Raw genomic sequence first — 18,905 nt, forward strand, 5'->3', positions numbered from 1 at the left:
CGGTTTCAGTGATATGCGGATACTGTAGCGCAAGAGAGCCACTCACTTGAAACGAGGTGTTCGTTTCTGAGGCTGTTGAAGCTCAACCGCGTTAAATTTATATTATTCTTGAGGTTTGTGCTGGTGCGACGGGGCGGACCTCCAGAGGGAGTTTTGCACCCTACAATCAGACATGACACAATGCATCAGTACCCTTTAGACTAGATAGTACTGACCGACATAGGGTAAATTACCCCAACTGGACATAAAACTGGACTTTTTTGGAGTAGTACGACATACTGCTACATGGTCGCACCTAGATCTTGATCTTTGACACGCGGGAGAAGTATGACGCTACGTGGTGAGAAGAACTGCTTGGCAAAGGGGTTCGTTAGCTGAGGGTCGCTCTAGGCTATTATAGTACTCGTGTCCACTCGAAAGGCTGGCCATAAACGGTTCACGGCCGTCTTGGTTTCTTCGGAATGGCTCTCTTGACAGAGGAAAAAAGTATGTCGAAGGTGAGCACAGCACACTGGTCAAAGCATGATATTATTGTTTACCGTTGTAGTGCTGGTGGAGAAGGCCGGTAGCCTGACTGGTGAGTGGCTGGATGGTCCTGGTCAAAGGGGTCTCGCAAATATTGTGTGACAGTAACGTGACTATTATTATGTGACCCGAGAAAACAAAGTTACGGTATCGCCAAGGTATCGCAAAGTTTAGTAGACGCGTCTGCTCACAAAGGGATTGATAGTCCAAAGTCCACACCATCCAGACATATAAATTCAGTGCTCAACATGCAATCTCTCATCAACTCACCCAAATACCAAATTCACAATGTCCTTCACTACACCTGTCCCAATGGCTTATCCCTATTCCCACTACCGACCGCTCCCCTTCGCTCTTGATCCTTATGCTCCCCAGTATAACAGAGAGCGACGTGAGCGCGCACTGGCCCTGTATCCACAGCAGCAGCCTGGGGGTCAGCCTACCCCGAATGCTCTCCATGCACAAGAGTACAATGAGTCTCCCAACCAGACCCGCATGATGCGAGATGTCCTACGTACCCGTATGTCAGAGGATGAAGATTTCGACACCCAGTTCCCGTTCGACGGCGACATGGCCCGCAAGCAGGCTGAAATCAAACGGGCCAACCGTGCCATCCGCGATCAGGACGTTCGTCACCACGAGGCCACCCGAGAGTGGCAAAATTCGGCTGCTTTCCAGGCTCACCTCGAGGAGCAACGACTCTTTGCTCGCCGCCGTTTAGATGCTGAGAACTTTCTCAGGGGAACCGTCGATCCTTGTATGTTCTCACTTGTTCGGTCACTCTGCTCCGTGCGACTTACCACAATCCAAGGTCCCTGTCCAAGACGAGCCCTCGCTAAAGGACATGATCTCTTCCCATCTTATGGACAGCACCTTATGACAGCACCGGTCTGAAGTGCGCGATACGCTCCAGGCGATCCTTGCCCGTCTCTCTGAAAGGCACTACGATCAAAGCTCCTACCGAACTTCAACCCGATCCCGTAACATCCCCGGCTGCCACCTCTGCGTCAGGCGATGTCAATTCGAGGAGGGACCCGCACCTTCACAAGAGGGTGAAGGAAATGTCAAGGAGATCGCTGACTCCGACACCCAAGAAGAGCCTTCTGCCTCGCCAGCCCAGGTCGCCTCTTCCCTCTCCCAGATCTCTTCCGTGACCGCTCGTCTCGAGACCCTCCTCGCTGCCTTCCAGTTCCCTGCTGAGCTTGATTTCTCTCCAGCTCTCGGCACCGCTGATGTATTTGCACTGACCTACACCCCAGCCAACGCGCCTGTTCGCGCTCAGGAACATGCACTTTCATTGCTCTTCGCAGACTTGGACAACATTCCCAGCTTTGGGTCAGATGTAGTTAGGAACACAAGGCGCACAGTTGTGACTCGCGTGGACCAAGCGCTTGAAGAACTTGATAAAGGTGTCGAGGAGCGAAGGGGCCGTGCTCGTGCCAAGGCAGACCTTGTTACTATGCCTGTCGAGTAGCCAGCTCACCCAAATGATGGCGACCCCTCGGAGCCCGGGAACGTTACCTCTGCGGATGTTGCGCTCACTAAGTCCCCGTTGTAGATGACCTTCCCATTTAGACCTGCTGTCATGAAATTTTGATTTTGTCTCGGTGTTTTCTTTACATTTCACTTATATTATGCGTTTTATGCGTTGTACATACTCTATATTCATTCATAGTTACTCAATTACTGTACTTCAGTATGTATAATGAGTCAAACCAAGTTGCCAATGCACGTATTTTGTACAATATTGTCGAGCTGGAGTGACTCCCAGATAACGCGTGTTCGGGTATGATCACCCCGGTAGGACAAAAGACTCTAATGTCTACTCTCCTCGAGGAAAAACTACCCAATACATATAGTAGGATACTGTATTTATCGCATCTTTAGGCGCGCGAATTTCATGACCGTTCCTCAGGAAATCAGCTCGAATACATTATATATACGATTTATCGCTACGGTACAGTACTAGTGTTCATGGCAAAGCTATTGTTTTGTTGAGCTGCGGGCGGCCCGGTACTAAATGCACGCTGGCCAGCTGGTGACGTAGAAATACTCTGTCAAACAAATGACTCACGTCCAGGTCAAACTGCCAACAAAAATCAACGCAACATCGAAAGCATACTCAAAGATACACCGAATTTAGACAGGCCACCAATATTCAGCCCAACTAGAATCGCCCGTAGAAGGAATATTCAATGATAACAATTTCGGTTCGATTTCAAAACAGTTACAGGTGGTACGTTTCATACACGTCACTCTTTGCAAATTCAATTGGAAGGCGGATCATCTTCAGTGCAGCAGGTCCAGCATTGGGGGCTCACAAGGGTAGCTGTCGACCCATATGGGCAGACAATAGGGGATTCGGCGCAGGGATCCATGCAGGTTCGGATGTCATCAACTGCGTTCACCCCGGCAACAGCGGCAAGGATGGCGAGGCAGGCGAATTGAATAGGCTTCATGGTACCTGTCATAACCTTTAGTGGCAGCGGCGGGTACTGGGAAACTGCCCACCAACAAAAGTTTTGTGGTGTGAGGTACGCAAAGTTGCTATGGCAGGTATTAGAAGAGCTCTATGTCGGTTTCAGTGATATGCCGATACTGTAGCGCAAGAGAGCTACTCACTGCAAACGAGGTGTTCGTTTCTGAGGCTGTTGCAACTCGACCGCGTTGAATTTATGTTGTTCTTGATGTTGAAACTGGAGCGATGGGCCGACCTCCGGAGGGTGTTTACACCCTACAGTGAGGCATTTGCGAATTCAGTGATATGGCGCAGGGCACAAGCGCTTTTTAGACTAGATAGTGCCTGTCCAACATGGGGTAGATTACCCCAACTGGACATAAAACTAGACATTAAAAGAAACTACACCGACAACTAAATCAAGGCAACGTTCAGCGTTGGTAAATCACCAATGATTCTTTAATGTCCGTGGAGGCGTGTGTGTCCTGGAGAACATTAGTCCGTTCAGTGGTAATTCGATTACCAAAGGACAGTCGCAAGATCAAGAATGGGTGTAGAACTCCTGGTTGTACAGTAGTCCGAGAGGCTGTTATGCGCCTCAATATGAGCATTATGACTCAGTGTGCTGGATGTACTAGATTTCAGTACCAGCGTGGTCTCTTGAGTGTCCTATCTAGACAGACCATAGACGAATGAAGATGATCGTGCCTATAGTGCCATCGCTGGAGCTTGTCACAAATGAAACACCACTTGTCACTACACACGAATGTATATGAAGACCTACGGAAGATACTCGCTCCGTCTAATTAACCCGCAATGGACAGTTTTGCTGCCAGTGACGAGTCTATGTGTCACGCTACAACATCTCTTCAAAATCCTTTATGGATGACGGCCAGCCACAAACTCTGATCTGCAAGTTTTTAATGTAGATATCTCCCGCGATCTCGGTCACTTACCAGTGTGGTGCCAAAGGGTCACAACCATGAACGGTTGAACAGTTCTCAGCCAGGACCAGTATGTGCTGTAACGATTTTCTCTCCACGCGGAACTTCGAAACCAATGATTATAACCTCAAATGGTGGCAAACTCACAAAGGCTACGGGGAGACCCATACATATGACGCGGGGCTTACGTGGGTAGAATGTTGCTATAGGTTTAGGATTCTATGCCCTGTCTTCTTCACTGCTGAGAAGCTGTATTGCTTCCTTGCTAGATTGATCTCTTGATGATCTTCTCTTCTCACGGAGGGTAATTCGATGGAATATCCTCGATCTAAAGTTAAATGTAAAGAACAGCTGACCGGATGTCATGGCGAAGCAGCGTCGACCAGGTCCGTTCCTGTGCGACGAAGAATTGACTGTGGGTGTGCACTGTTCCAGACATGGATCCATCCAGAGCGATGATCTGAAATGAATGTTGTGCGAGGCGAGCGCTCGAGAGGATTACCAAGTTCGAGGGGGCATTGTCCGACTGGAGAAGACGAATGACAGGGTGACTGCACTTTTGGCAATGTGCTGCATCGTAGAGCCTGGTATCGTCAGCACAACTTCTCACGGCGATCAGAAAGAGCTCACTGGAGTGATTAGCAGCCACTGCAATGCCATGGATTTGACTCCGCAATCTGATAGCACGATGGAGTCGCTTTGAGCAGGTCAACGTCGTGTAGCATCTTAAGCGAATGTAATAAGTCGAAGAATGTGAAATGATCGGTGGGGGGCCTATGACATGGCTAGAGCTGGCTGCCTGCTAGAACTCACCTTCCTCAATTAGTTCGCCCCCACTCCCAGTTTGATTTGGTCTCAAAATATCATTCGCAGCTGACCGTCCTTCACCATCCGTGTCACAAATACCCCACTCTATTTCTCCAGTTCCTCGATAGTTTGTGGGGCTTCTTTCAACGACTCCTTTAGAGCAGCGACGGTCAGCGATACCACCGCCCCTGCTACGTGCCTGCCCTGTATTTCTGACAGGAGCTCTATTGAACTTGACGTCTATGAGTCAGATCGAGCATCATTTTGAACATGGTATAAATTGCCAAGAGTCGGCAAAAACTCAAACTTAGTTGAACAAGGTAAGCTAGCGATCTATTGGAAGTCGTCAAACGCGTTAAGACTCAACTGACCTGTCATTCAATACACCCAAATAACGAAAGTTGTCTATGTTCGTGTATTACACTAGAAAAGATACTAAGTAGATGGTAGTAGGGCACGAGAGATTAGACGGCAATACTCACGTCGCCGATAAAATAATCCTGAGACCAGGTACCAATACGACGAGGGGTAGATGGGATATAAAGGTTACGAATACCACGCAAAGATTATATCGGATGGTTGGGACTTCACCAAGTCAGGCGGCATGGCCACATGACGAAGAACACTTGGAAAATGGAAGTGAATCAGTGACAGCCTGTGATGGATGGGTCTGGCTGAGGTTTTCCCAACAAGCAGAACATGGACCGAACCAGAGTCCGTTCGGTCTACCAATGGTCCAATTCCAGTCAACAAGGACCTGAGAACCAAACAAAAAAGACATAAAAATTGATTGATGTACCGAAGAGCTAGATGTCATGCAGGTGACCTTGGGAACATAGTAATTGGAGGCAGACTCGACAGTGTCCCCGCCCAGTGACGTACTCCAGTCCCGACTCTACCTGCCTTTTTCTTTTCCCTTTCTCACGCCGTTGTCCCATTGCAAACCATGCCAGACCCTGGAAAACCCTTCAACTTCAAGCTTCAAGTTACTTCGACAAATACCAGGCACCCCCAGTCAACTCTTTGACAACGATTCCACATCTCATTTGCTTCACACAGCTCCGAACTCTTAGGCTCACTTGTGGCGATACCTTGACGATGACCTTTCTGTTAGAAGCCATATCAACTTGGCCGCAGTCACATCCGCACTCTGGAAATAGATGAGCCAATGCAACATCGCTTCCTGGAAATTTTGCGGATGGAGCCATCCAAGTTTTAATAGCACATCCTGAAGTGTTTGCTCGCACCATTTTCACTTGGTTCCCTTCCTTGACAATTTACTCATGGATGGTTTCGTCGGAGGTTCGTTGATGACTACTACGTCAAGTTAGAACCCACCCCCTGGAGCAGCCATGGAGGAGAAGACGAGTCCTTAACTAGCCGACACTAAGTCCCGTTCCTCAGCCTCAGCCTCAACCTTCTTCATCTTCTGCACAATTAGCACACAGGGAATCCACCGCCTGTAGCAGTCATGTAGGAGAACATGAAACATGAGTTCTTAACTAGCAGACATGAAGTCCCGTTCCTTCGCCTTTTTCCTCATCTTCTGTACAATTAGCACATAGGGAACCCACCGCCTGTAGCCGTCATGGAAGCGAACAAGAGTCCTTGACTAGACACCAAGTTCCGCTCCTTCGCCATCGCCTTTTTCCTTGTCTTCTGCATAATTAGCACACATGATATGAACACCTCTTCGCGTATGAGATCAGCTTCAGCTCGTAAATCCAGATGAGCACGATATGTTATCCTTCCCCGATCGTGCGTCACAACGAAATCGGAAGGGTAGAAGCGAGCGATTGTACTGGTACTAGAGCCGCTTCCTTTGTACAACTGTTAGAAGATCGTCAAAACTCGTTCACATTTGCTGCAGATCGTGATGAACCCACTTTAATTCCACCGTCCCGGCCTTCCTTCCAGAGGTACGTCTCTCTCCCCTCGCTAAACAACGCAGGACTAGATGATCAAATCTTGTAAAAAATACTGCATGCAAAAGCTTATTGAATCCAACATACAACGATGAGAACATAGGTGTCTTGAGCCAGCTGCGAAGGCTTATAGTTTCACCCCCTAGCGTGAGCAAATCTGGGATCATATCCCTGCGTTGCACCGTTGCCAGTATCCCCTCCCCCTGGCTAAAAATGGTCTTGAGGTTCATTCCTGCCAGACCAGCCTTGACAGTCCTGACAGAGTATCGTATTTGACTCTGTCCACGCACTGTGGCATTCGTCGATATCATGTCATCGCGGTCGAAGTCTAGTATTGTTGTTGCACCGAATGCTGGATCTGGAGTGGCGAGCTCAAGATCTTCGGGATCGTAATTGCTGTCGACGAGAGTTTCCTGGGAGTCCATGGGGTGGTCAGATGGAGTGGTACTAGACACTATCAAATAGAGATCTCACCTTTTAGATAGATGGGCGCGTGCGCTGAGGGTGTGCGGTTGACAACTTAGTATGTAACTGTGTTCTACGCGGGAGATGCCGTTTGAAATATGCACAGCCTTCTTCGCGTAAAATGGAAAGAACACAGCCGGTCGTGACGGGAAGATTTCAGGAACACCGTATTAAAACTTCGATAACGAGTCAACTGAGGTCAACTGACAACTTGAACAAGGTACAGTACTGCGCAAAGCGAATGTAGAATTGAACTTGGGCTCCGTATGTATTCGTCCAGCTCGTCATCCCTGTCAGAATGAACACGTCCCTGTTCCCAAGTATGAATGACAGCCAAGTCGAACACTGCGGTGGAATCAGTGACCAATTACTAGCTCCTCAATAACGATGAAGACCAAACTCTACTTTTATCAGAAAGCTTGGTCATTATCGCTATTGGGGAGTCGCAGATCTGCTGCGTGCCTTACTTGGTGGATATGGCAACCGCAGAAGATTCACTGCCAAATCTACGAATGAAATGGTTAGAAGAGAACGGTGCCATGGCTCGGAATGGCTTGGATACCGATCTTTATTAAGCAATCGAAGAGCCTTTACAAGGTTGCGTTTCCCGCAGGAGAAGAATAAGCATCAACAGCTTGTATTGAACGGGAGTGTTGGAATTACACAGATGGGCAGAAATGTATCCCCGACATCTATGAAGATCCAAGATCGAATGGAGAAAAAAATGACTGTGGTCCTCGTTACATACCTGCGAATAGGTATGCACAAAGACCTAGGAGGATAACCAGTTTCAGTTCAAGGATACAACAGAATTCGCCAGCACCTTTGGACCGGTCGGTTTAGAGTTGACGATCTTGGAGGGCAGATATGGGTTAAAGTTGAGGACAAGCGGAGAAAAGCTCACCGACAAGCAGAGGTCGAAACATGCGAGAGCTTCTACACGGTTTGTGATTCTGGCAGGAGAAAGAACACAAACGGCTTGTAAATGTGGGCATGGGATCTATGTACTATGTAGTCAAATTGACGGTGTTCTAGAATTCTCGGATGCATAGATCCCGTGTTCAGTTGGAACAGTTGTTGATTATTACTACGTACCTTTGAAATGCGTGAAGACCTAAGGAGACGGCCAGAGTCAGTTCAACGCAAATTCAAAGATACGACAGAATGCTCGGTCTAAAGAATCCCATATTCAATCGTAATAGCTGATGATTCTCGTTACATACCTTGTAATAGTATATACGAAGATCTAAGAAGATCATGATGACTTCAGTATTGTATAGCCGAAAAATGGTCAGATGCACTTGCCTGACCAGTGACCGGTACCGCCAGTACTTTCGGAGAAAAAACACCAGCAGCTCCGAGTCGTAAATGAGACCACGGAATCTGCATATCCTAATAGACTGCTATGAGTCAAAATCTGATTCACAATCAATATTTAATCTCAACACTCCGTCTTCGGCAGAGGCCGAGCAACCTTTTCGTGCGCTGTCGGGCCATTGCAAAGCAAGCCAGACCCTCAGTGAAAACCCTCCGTTACTTTGAACGACAAATACGAGGCACCCCGGTCAACTCTTTGACAACGATTCCACATTTCCTTTGCTTCACACAACTCCGAACTCTTAGGCTCACCTGTGGCGGTACCTTGACGATGACCTTCTGTTAGAAGCCATATTAACTTGGCCGCAGTCGTACATCCGCACTCTGGACAGCGCTTCTGTCTACATCCACAGTTGCATTCGCTGCGAGTTGCAATAAGTACTGTGAATATTGATATTGGTACTAATGTTGAGCCAATACAACATAGCTCCGTGGAAATTTTGCGGTTGGAGCCATCCGAGTTTTTAATAGCACATCCTGAAGCTGTTGCTCGCACCATATTCACTTGGTTACCTTGCATGAACTATGTCTTCGGGTCTCCGGATGATTCGGACGATTGGAATGAAGTCAATAAGTGGCTCATATCTTTGAAAGCTGCTGCTTGCATGTAACAGGAGACCTGAGCCTGGCGTATATTCCTGTTCGAGAAACATCCTGGAGTTACTTCATTTGTTAGTGTTCGTTCATGCCTGTCGTTTTCGTTATAACTGCTCATGTTGACTAAGGTTGCAGTTATTTTTCTCATCCCAAGACTCAGGAGCCTTCAGGCAGCTCTGCCACAGCGATTCCACATCTCCTTTGCTTCACTCAGCTCCGAGATCTGCGGCTCAATTGTAAAGATCACTTCATCTACCTTGATCATGGCTTTCTCTTGGAAGCCGTGTCAAGTTGGTCGCACACCCGCAACCTGGATCCGAATGGACTCGTATCTTCATCCTTCCGTTACCTTCCCCTGATTGTCCGCAGTGCTCCTCTATGTCCACACCTGCATACGCTGCAGATTGCAGTCGATATTGTGAATCTCGATATTGACTCTGAAGCTGAACTAATACTATGGAAAGCCAGACAGCCGCGCTCCCTTGGTCAGTGTCACGCATCCGTAATAGGTAAGAGGACTTCATGCACCTTCGAGTCATCCGAGTCAGCATATTTTTTCCATTATTCTAGGGTTCGGAACATTGTTCAACCCATACTGTAGATCTCTTCGAGTCTCCATCATTTGATTGATGATTTTCCTATGATGACTCACGCTCATTCGCTGTCGGTCAGAACGCTGATAATCGCCACTACTACTACTAGTATGTGCGTGACCTCCTGCGTGTCCATCTATGTACCGAATATTGTGGTGACTTGCTTTTCATTTCTACACAATAACTTTGCTACTGAACTTCTCCATGAGCCTTTTACTCAGTCGAGCAAATGCGTGTGCGCTAGTCTCGAATTCCTCGCGTGCCAAACTCTCCGTCTAGACAGACCAGACTGAAGTTGCAGTTGTTCCTAGTTGTCTCAGCCCTTGTTCCAATTTCCTTACTAATGCTTCTTGAGGGGCGTTCTTGCCTTCCGTCGTTGTTCACCTCATCACATAGCCGCGTCCTCGTCTTCTGCTCTGTCTTCGCCATTGGCTTTGGTCCCTCCTGTCTTGTTGGTCACAATGGATCAACAACTTGCAGGCGATGCTGTGTCCGTCGTATCTAAGCCTGCTTCGCATGAACGAGTTTCGCGTTGACCTCTCTATTGATATCTCCGTCCAGTTGCCCGGGTGTTGCTGCGGTAATCGAGGGTATGTTCCGCCCCGCATCAACACAAAACAGGAGCGCAGGTCTGCCACTCTCAATTCTCCTACCTTTAGCTTTCGAATCATCTTTGGTCGCTTTGGAAGAGCTAACGACCGAAGGAGTGTTTATCGATGAGACTTCAGCGAGGCTGGGGAGGTTACATCATCTGTCTGACCGCCAGACACACTCTGGCCTCCAGCTCCATCAATGTTTCATTTGGGGGTGAATCCTGATAGTTTTTGTTAGTCCGTCGAGAATCTAGGTTGGCACGTACACATCTAAGGGATACACCTTATATTTCTGAGACGATCCGCACGAGGCGTGAAGGTGAATTCGATTTCATGGACAGACTATCACATAAAAAGGAGGTTTCGGCGCAATGACTGGGCCTACTAGTTAAGACGGGGCTCTGAGGTTCTATACACTGCAAAAATGTTGTCAGCAGGTTTCGAACCGTCTGCAAGAGAAACAGATTTTGATTCTGTTGTGTAACCACTTGGTTAAGACCAGTTAAGATGAGCTGCCGAGGAATCCATCCATGAGTGAATGTCAAAGTGTGTTCGGGTACAAAAAAAAGCTTATGGTCGGCAGGTTTCGAGCTTGCGCAAGTCCGACAGATGTAGTAACCACTTTGGCCAGGCGAAGTTGAAATGGCCCTGCGAGGAAATGTCCATCAGTGAATCTTCAAGGCGTGTTCTGAGAGAAAAAACCTCGTCGGCAGGTTTTGAACCTGCACTGGTACAGTCCACGAGACAGATTTCGATTCTGTGATAGCAACCACTTTGGCCAAGGCGAAGTTGAGATGAACCTCTGAGGAACTGTCCATCAGCGAATCTTCAAGGCGTGTTCGGATAGAAAAAATCTCGCCGGCAAGTTTTGAACCTGCGCTGGTAGTGACAGTCCAAGAGACAGATTTCGATTCCGTTGCAGTAACCACACTGCGCGAATTCGAAACCTGCCGATGATAGCAGTCATGTAGGAGAACATGAAACATGAGTCCTTGACTAGCTGACACCAAGTCCCGTTCCTTCGCTTTCGCTTTCGCCTTCTTCCTTATCTTTTGCACAATTAGCACATAGGGAACATGCCGCCTGCAGCAGCCATGGAGGTCACGGTGAACGTGAATTCTTGACTAGACATCAAGTTCCGCTCCCTTGCCTTCCTCCTCCTCTTCACCTTCCTCCTCGTCTTCTGCACAATTAACACACATGATATGAACACCTTTTCGCGTATGAGATCAGCTTCAGCTTGTAAGTCCAGGTGAGCATGATGCGTTATCCTTCTCCGATCGTGCGTCATAACGAAACCGGAGGGGTAGAAGCGAGCGATTGTACTGGTACTAGCGTCGCTTCCTTTGTACAACTGTTAGAAGATCGTCAAAACTCGTTCATATTTGCTGCAGATCATGAACCCACATCAATTCCACCGTCCTGGCCTTCCTTCCAGAGGTACGTCTCTCTCCCCTCGCTGAACGACGCAGGACTAGATGATCAGACCTTGTAAAAAATCCCACTTGCAAAGCTTATCGAATCCAACATACAACGATGAGAACATAGGTGTCTTGAGCCAGCTGCGCAGGCTCATAGTTTCACCGCCTAGCGTGAGCAAATCCGGGATCATATTCCTGCGCTGCACCGTTGCCAGGATCCCCTCACCCTGACTAAAAACGGTCTTGGGGTTCATTCCTGCCAGACCATCCTTGACGGTCCTGACAGAGTATCGTATGTGAGTCTGTCCACGCACTGTGGCATTCGTCGATATCATGTCATCGCGGTCGAAGTCTAGTATTGTTGTTGTATCGAATGCTGAATCTGGAGCAGCGAGTTCGGATTCGGAATTGCTGTCGACGAGAGTTACCTGGGAGTCCATGAGATGTTGAGATGGAGTGATGCCAGACACCAAAATAGAGGTTTTTTCCTTTTAGATAGATGGGCGCGTGCACTGAGGTGCGCAGTTGACGATTTGGTAGGTAACAGTGCCGTGGAAGATGCTGTTTGAAATCTACAGCTTCTTCGCATGAAATCAAAGAACGCAAAATCAAATGAGCCGTGACGGAAAGATTTCAGGAACGCCGACGCCGTATTGTCAATTTCGATAACGAGTCGATTGACAACATGAACAAGAGGGTACTGAAGCGAATGTAGATTTGAGGTTGGGCAGCCCTCCATATGTATTCCAGCTCGTCAGCGATTTCAGAATGAGCACGTCCCGGTTCCAAAGTATGAATGACGGCCAAGTCAAACACCATCGAGTGAAACGGTGGAATCAGCGATCAATGACTAGTTCCCCAATAACGATAAAGACCAAACTTTACTTTTATCAGAAAGCTTGGTCATTATCGCTGTCGGGGAGTCGCAGATTCGTTGCCAAAGTGAGAACAAGATCTACAAATCAAGTAGTTAGAGGAGAACGATGCCGTGGCTTGGAATGGACGACCTTGGATAACGATCCTGATTAAGTAATTGCGACCGCTGACGGACGAAGTGCGTGAGAACCCTTACAAGGTCGCGTTTCCACTGTTCCAGCAGGAGAACAATAAACATCGACAGCTTGTACTGAACAGTGTGGGATCGACACATATGGGCAGAAATATATCCCCTACATCTACGAAGACTCAAGACAGAACGGTGGTGGAATCCGAGAGATCCGAGACGAGGAAGACCGACGGATCCGAGATAGGAACAGAGGATGAGTGAGAGGTACGAGCACAAGCCAAAACGGACAAAGGCGAGCGACGTATTGACGTCGGCTCGCGTCCTAGAATATTTTATGTTTCGCTTTCATATCTAACCGTAGTCAAGCTACTTACCTTAAAAGCGCCAGTTGTAGCGCCCGGGCATCTCAGTTCTTTCAAGAGACTGAGATTGTACTTGTCCTTTAGACTCCTCGTTCCTCTCGCTCGTCATATCACCGCAAACGGAGAATAGAATAGCTGGTGGTTCTCGTTACATAGGTCGTTCTGCATACCCACTCCGAATGGGTATGGAAAATTACCTATGTAAGAGGATAACCAAAATCAGTTGAGGATACGGCAGAAAATCCGCCAGCACCTTTGTACCCGTCGATTTGGAGTTGAGAGTTGACGATCTTGGAGGACGGATATGGGTTAAAGTTGACAGGGAAAAGCGGAGAAAAAGCTCACCGACGAGAAGAGGAGGTCAAAACATGCAAGAGCTTCCCCACGATTTCTGTTTCCAGCTGGAGGAGAAAGAACACCAGCGGCTTGTAAATGTGGGCATGGGATCCATGTAATCAAATTAACGGTGTGCTGGAACTCTCGGCTGCATAGATCTTGTGTTCAATGGGAATAATTGTTGAATGTCACTACGTACCTTGGAAATGCGTGAAGACCTAAGGTAGTTGCACTTCCAGCAGGAGGAGAAAGAACACTGGCAGCTTGTACATGTGAACATAGGATCTACACAGCGGGAGAGAGAGACAATCCCGTAGTGGAGATCCCATGCTCCAAGGAAATAGCTCACTACATACCTGGTATAGTAAAAGTATATAGTCAGTGGTAGTTGACGGATGGGCAGAAGACTCGCCTCTCCGCCTTTGGACAAAGAACATCAGCAGCTTGTAGGATAAACCATAGGATCTGCATATCCGTATGTTATGTCTCCGGGTCTAAAGAATTCCATATTCAATCGTAATAGCTGGTGATTCTTGATACATACCTTGTAGTAGGATATACGAAGATCTAAGAAGATGACGTCAGTATTGTATAGTCGAAGGATGGGCAGATGACTTACCTGACCGCCAGTACTTTCTGGTTATTGTCGTCATATGTGAGGACCTAGGTCTTACAATCCAAGCTTCTCGCACATGGTGCCCACGGTATCAGATGCATGTGGAGGTTCTAGGTCCGCGCCGAAGAATAAGTCACTTTGAATCGGAAGAGACAGATGGACTCATCAAGACGCTGAAGGAGTTTAGCCTTGAGTGTGAATCTTTGGAGGCGCGACGAGGTGGGCTGCACTAATATGCGGAGGGAGCGAGGAGGCGGTTGTGCCAAGGGAATGCAACCAATACTGAAGGGCACGTTAGTTCAATTTGTTGATTTTGATGAGAACGAGACACACTTTGTGAGAAAGGAAGTCTTGGCCTTCCATAGGGCCGATCGTGGAGGCACGGGAGCTGAAATGAAGATCAGTTCTGATTGGAAGGGATCGCAAACCAGATATATTGAAAGTCGAGGATTACGTAGAATAGACTGCGAATACATATTTGTTCTCTTCAAATGAGACGAATCGATGTGCCATGGTGCATGAGATCTGAGACTGCATATATTCACAGCGTCCCCATATGCGTAAAGGTTTGAGTTTGGCGTGTGCAGCTGCCAACAGCCTGTCATCTATGCCAGGTTCAGAGCGCCAGGGCGATGCAGTAAGGCACCTGGTCTACAATCATCCTGAGCAAGAGATAGTACCTGACAGATAAAGCATGACATTACTGATAGGATTTTGCGCAGACCTCGGGGCTGAAGCTAAGCACAAAACACACTGATATGAAGGTGAGATGGCGAGTGGGCCGAAAAAAAACGTACCTACGTGCGTCGCGTCGCACGCGGAGAAGAGCGCTGAGAAGAGGGGAGCGGAAAGATAGAGACTGTTTTTCAATTTGCTGGTTTTATGAGGCGCGCGCGGAAGAAGCATCAGGGATGGCGAATCTCCACGTGAGCGCTTGTCAAGGCCTAGGCCTGATTTGCATCCCAACGTTTCAATTTCAACGACGGATCCGCGTGAAACCCACGTTGTATAGAAGGACAGCTGCGACTGGCAGATATCATCGTGGCTTTTCTTCATTAATGCCTAGGCCTTAATTACGGTCAGACTTGCGTGCTGTTGATCAAATGTACATCACCTACCTTCAGCTGCAGACAAGTATGAGATTCCTGCAAAATTCCATTCATAGTAGTAGTTGTCATGCTCGATAATACGATAGTTGTTACCATCAAGAACGCGTTGGAGAATCAACGGAGGACCCTGCGCGGTCTGCAAGATAAAGGGCTTCTACTCGCGGATTAACTGAGGTGTTACCTCAACGTGGAGTAAGCCACATGCAATATAGACCAAAACGCACTCTTATCGGTGGCCGGGGCCATATGTGTTATCAAGAGACGTGCTCAGACGTACGTCACTTTGTCCTCCGCATACTCAAGCTCAAGCCCCGGCGAAGGGAATCACCACTCGAGTCTCGGGAATAGAAAAACATCTGCTCAGCTCAAGGAAGAAGGAACCAAACAACAGTGCTATCTGACCTTATGGGGGATAAGGTACTGTTGTCCGATGATCGAACTGGAAATTGCCTGCTATCAAGAACGTTGGAGCATTGGAACCTCGCTAGAACTCACTGGAGGGACATAGATAGGCTCACACATATACTGCTCTCCCCGAAAGCAAGGTAAGCTTCTCCCGAACAACTTAGTGCCCATTTGAAGCTACGGCACACGCGGCATGTGTCAATTTTGCATATTATACAGGAACCAATCTAGATTCATTTGATGGAAGTTGATGAACTGGACCATATACGTATATGCAAGTCTCGTGAGTGCACTGCCGATAAGATTCTGGATTGGCGTATGATGGTGCACAGCCCCGGGTCCGTCGTAAGAAGCGTACTGCCCATTGACAACGATGAAGAGACACAAGAGTCCCTTTGAATAATTAGTTATTGATAATTGTAGATGCGAGCTCGAGCGACGAACAAAAGGAATGAGAAAACAAAGAGGATGAGCTGAAATTGGTTGCAGCCGCCAAACCATTGTGTTCTTCATTTGGACAACCTTAGGAGGCTGTAACTTGTGAGAAATCGTTTGATCACGTTCAAACGTTTATAAATTCCTCTCCCCGGGCTCTGTCCGGATCCTCAGCTGGCGTCCCTCTTACAAGTATATCTCTCCTAGTCCACGATAACTGCCTTGAACGATGTCTGTCCCAACTCACAGTATTCATTCAATCCACGGCACTTTCGCAGGCGTATCCCCCTACACTACATTCTCATCGAACGCTGGCGTCGTAATTGAAGGCTCTCCAATGGATAAAATTCCTCCAGGCCTTGCCAGAGTTGCATGGCGCTCAGCGCCCGTATCACCCCCTAGCACCTCTCGTCGTCTCCCATCCTTCCCTATAGCTCGTCGTGTCCCACCACCACCACCACCTCGCGCTATCGCACCACAGACTATCCCCTTCCCCTCGGAAAACCCATTTAATGACTCAAATGCATGCGTCGCACCCATACCACAGCGACCCATTCCCCAGCGCACGCACCTCGCCTCACAATCATACACCGTCAGACTCCCCGGCTCAAACCCAATTGACGTCCTCGTTCGTCAGCGAACTGCACAGCGAGCCGCACAGGAGCGCGAAACCCGATGCAGGGTTGTCGCAGGTATTTTGCTGAACAGGGTGCATGCTGTGGGGAAGCCTATGCGCCGGCTGCCTCCAAGTACGGAAGCGCCGAGAGCATATAAACGGAGCAGACTATCAATGACTACTACTGCGGAAGATGTCTGGTATGTGGATTCGCACCCTCTTGTTATTATTAGCGCTTACATGGAGTCTTGTCCTTGTCAGTTGAGTGTTTGACTGGTCACCGGAAGATATTGATTTGTGGGGCTGGATTTTTAAACATATGTTTTATGTGTTGTATAACAAAATTTTAATGGACAACTGGGACTCGGGAAACAATCTATGACAAGAATCAATGCACGGCTGAACATACTTGTTAGACTGAACTTGAACTTGAACTGAGCGCTGAGCACCGACCTTCGAGCGTATTGAAGCGTTTGAAAGCCTAGAACACACTAGAACAGTTGGATTAAAATCCTCGGTAAACCCCGGAAACAAAAGAGCCGAACCTAACCGAATGGAAGCATGATCGATTCCCAAGGGATTCCATCCAATCAGAGTGTCACTAGCACACTGCCTTTGCACGCGTCGCAACACGAGTAGATGTGGACTTGATGGGTTGATCAACGTTGTTCTAAGCACCCATGTCGACCATGACATCGTTCCTCAGCTCTCATGAATGAAAATCCTAAAAATTCAACGCTACATGTCGCGCCCGTGCGCACGGAGACAGCTGGCGCCCACCGTGGCAGAATCTGGGCTTCTCTCGGCACACGCTCTTCAGACTGTGCACACACCGATAAGTCTAACTCATACAGCGCCAAAACTGAACCGGCTGTCCTCACCGTAGTACTGTCCCAAACATGAACTATTCATTAGCTACGGACAGCCCGTTTAACACTACCTTGTTGTCCCCAGAGGGTCGTGCTGTGTATCGCATTGATACATATCTCAGCTCATCCACGACTACTGTTAAAAAGGTCGGTGGTGGGCAGAGTGAAGTGGAAATTGGGAGAGTAGTGTGGCAATCTGGTAGACCTGGAACGGCTGTGGTCCATGGACACGAGATATATGTCAACAAGAGTAGTTTTTTCAGCTCGTAAGATCTTTTTTTCTTCGTTTTAATCCTGCCCCAGTTGTCTTATTTTTCCCTTTCGTCTAGGTCAAGAACATTTACAGCACTAAATGGGCAATCGTATAAATGGACGTTCAATGAAGGATCAGCATTGGTGAGAGTCACTACAGCAGGTACCTTGCTGTTACTGATCTTACTCTTAAAGATGGCGAGCAACGACAGCAGACAAGCCCCAGTTGCTACCTACACACCAGCAACGAGATCAAATCCTGGGCTACTACATATAACCCCGCATGGTCTAACCATCACCGGAGACGTCATCCTGAGCTTCGTCTGCGTCGAAGGCGAACGACGACACGCGATGAGGAAAAGTCTAAGATGATGTCATGCGGAGGAATTTCAAACCTTCAAACGTACACTTCCGATCGTTTCATTTTCATTTTTTGTTATTTTCTGGTATTTCCATGCTACGTCTAGCTTTCATTCATTCATTGGACGCAGTCATGGTTCATATATGCATATATGCACGCTCTTTCTTTTCTTTTTTCCTCTTTTCCGTGTTGTTTCTTTCGCTGATTCCTGAGATTATACCTTCGGTTTATTGTCGGTCTAGATACTTTTATAGATCTAGTTATTTGGACATTCACATGTATCATTTTGATATGGACCCACGTGCGGGTACTTACCTTTGCCTAGTATAAATACCTGTTCATGTTTGCCGCTCTTGGGGACTATATCGAGCTGCAATCCCATATTGTTGCGTACTTGTTCACTGGGATATCCCATACATACCCCTTTATATATCCTGGTCCACATGAACGACTATACCGCTAGTAGGAAACTAGGCCCACCTCCCAGAATAAAAAGCATGAACTGATTTAATCCCCACTAACATCGTATACACAAGCCTGCCCGATTACTAACGTCAGCTTGAATGTACGAGTCGGCAAGGCAACCAATTGCAACTCGTAAGTTGGTCTTGATTTTCTTTATAATCGTACTATAGATAAAGTTCACAGAGCACTTTTTTTTACATAAACATCCACATGTAGCTTTTCGTCGATTTGGACCGACGGGTCCAGACTCCTGGTTATCTCCTGGACGCCCACGCGGCGGGAATACTCTCAGCGCTGCGTACTAGTTATTTTGCGGGATACTTGCTCACGGATGTTAAGATTCGTGCCACTCAATATCATGTTCCTTG

At 47.8% G+C, this 18,905-nt stretch overlaps 7 protein-coding genes across 7 annotated transcripts; 3 read left to right on the forward strand and 4 right to left on the reverse strand.

Annotated features, from left to right (window-relative positions):
* The first annotated feature begins 667 nt into the window (after positions 1–667).
* Positions 668–2,133, forward strand: DFJ58DRAFT_787343 (uncharacterized protein). The gene is given in 3 exon segments (XM_041390102.1): positions 668–1,281; positions 1,337–1,392; positions 1,405–2,133. 3 exon segments carry the CDS (start codon positions 814–816, stop codon positions 1,997–1,999), a joined length of 1,119 nt encoding a protein of 372 aa, XP_041244031.1. The 5' UTR covers positions 668–813; the 3' UTR covers positions 2,000–2,133.
* Positions 2,134–6,288: 4,155 nt separating this feature from the next.
* On the reverse strand, positions 6,289–7,084 carry DFJ58DRAFT_660187 (uncharacterized protein; the record flags this gene model as incomplete). The annotated part of the gene is made up of 3 exons (XM_041382135.1): positions 6,289–6,564; positions 6,621–6,687; positions 6,747–7,084. The coding sequence occupies 3 exons, from the start codon at positions 7,082–7,084 to the stop codon at positions 6,289–6,291; spliced, it is 681 nt and encodes a 226-aa protein (XP_041244032.1).
* Positions 7,085–7,783: 699 nt separating this feature from the next.
* DFJ58DRAFT_841271 (uncharacterized protein) lies at positions 7,784–8,794 on the reverse strand (the record flags this gene model as incomplete). The annotated part of the gene is made up of 7 exons (XM_041392694.1): positions 7,784–7,816; positions 7,873–7,896; positions 8,029–8,124; positions 8,220–8,238; positions 8,348–8,370; positions 8,435–8,507; positions 8,754–8,794. The coding sequence occupies 7 exons, from the start codon at positions 8,792–8,794 to the stop codon at positions 7,784–7,786; spliced, it is 309 nt and encodes a 102-aa protein (XP_041244033.1).
* A 2,377-nt stretch (positions 8,795–11,171) lies between these two features.
* On the reverse strand, positions 11,172–12,145 carry DFJ58DRAFT_703039 (uncharacterized protein; the record flags this gene model as incomplete). Its single annotated transcript, XM_041383644.1, has 3 exons — positions 11,172–11,638; positions 11,692–11,758; positions 11,817–12,145. 3 exons carry the CDS (start codon positions 12,143–12,145, stop codon positions 11,345–11,347), a joined length of 690 nt encoding a protein of 229 aa, XP_041244034.1. The 3' UTR covers positions 11,172–11,344.
* Positions 12,146–12,804: 659 nt separating this feature from the next.
* DFJ58DRAFT_882257 (uncharacterized protein) lies at positions 12,805–15,188 on the reverse strand (the record flags this gene model as incomplete). Its single annotated transcript, XM_041394569.1, has 11 exons — positions 12,805–13,363; positions 13,419–13,557; positions 13,609–13,694; positions 13,766–13,903; positions 13,954–13,976; positions 14,029–14,045; positions 14,102–14,135; positions 14,198–14,307; positions 14,359–14,413; positions 14,823–15,087; positions 15,144–15,188. The coding sequence occupies 11 exons, from the start codon at positions 15,186–15,188 to the stop codon at positions 13,271–13,273; spliced, it is 1,005 nt and encodes a 334-aa protein (XP_041244035.1). The 3' UTR covers positions 12,805–13,270.
* An 826-nt stretch (positions 15,189–16,014) lies between these two features.
* DFJ58DRAFT_787395 (uncharacterized protein) lies at positions 16,015–17,050 on the forward strand. The gene is made up of 2 exons (XM_041390103.1): positions 16,015–16,790; positions 16,852–17,050. The coding sequence occupies exons 1-2, from the start codon at positions 16,204–16,206 to the stop codon at positions 16,853–16,855; spliced, it is 591 nt and encodes a 196-aa protein (XP_041244036.1). The 5' UTR covers positions 16,015–16,203; the 3' UTR covers positions 16,856–17,050.
* Positions 17,051–17,388: 338 nt separating this feature from the next.
* On the forward strand, positions 17,389–18,206 carry DFJ58DRAFT_374823 (uncharacterized protein). The gene is made up of 3 exons (XM_041380094.1): positions 17,389–17,725; positions 17,789–17,855; positions 17,907–18,206. The coding sequence occupies exons 1-3, from the start codon at positions 17,490–17,492 to the stop codon at positions 18,081–18,083; spliced, it is 480 nt and encodes a 159-aa protein (XP_041244037.1). The 5' UTR covers positions 17,389–17,489; the 3' UTR covers positions 18,084–18,206.
* The last annotated feature ends 699 nt before the right edge of the window (positions 18,207–18,905 follow it).

Source organism: Suillus subalutaceus, assembly GCF_016647625.1.
Source record: "Suillus subalutaceus strain FC151 chromosome Unknown DFJ58scaffold_51, whole genome shotgun sequence".
NCBI lineage: Eukaryota > Fungi > Basidiomycota > Agaricomycetes > Boletales > Suillaceae > Suillus > Suillus subalutaceus.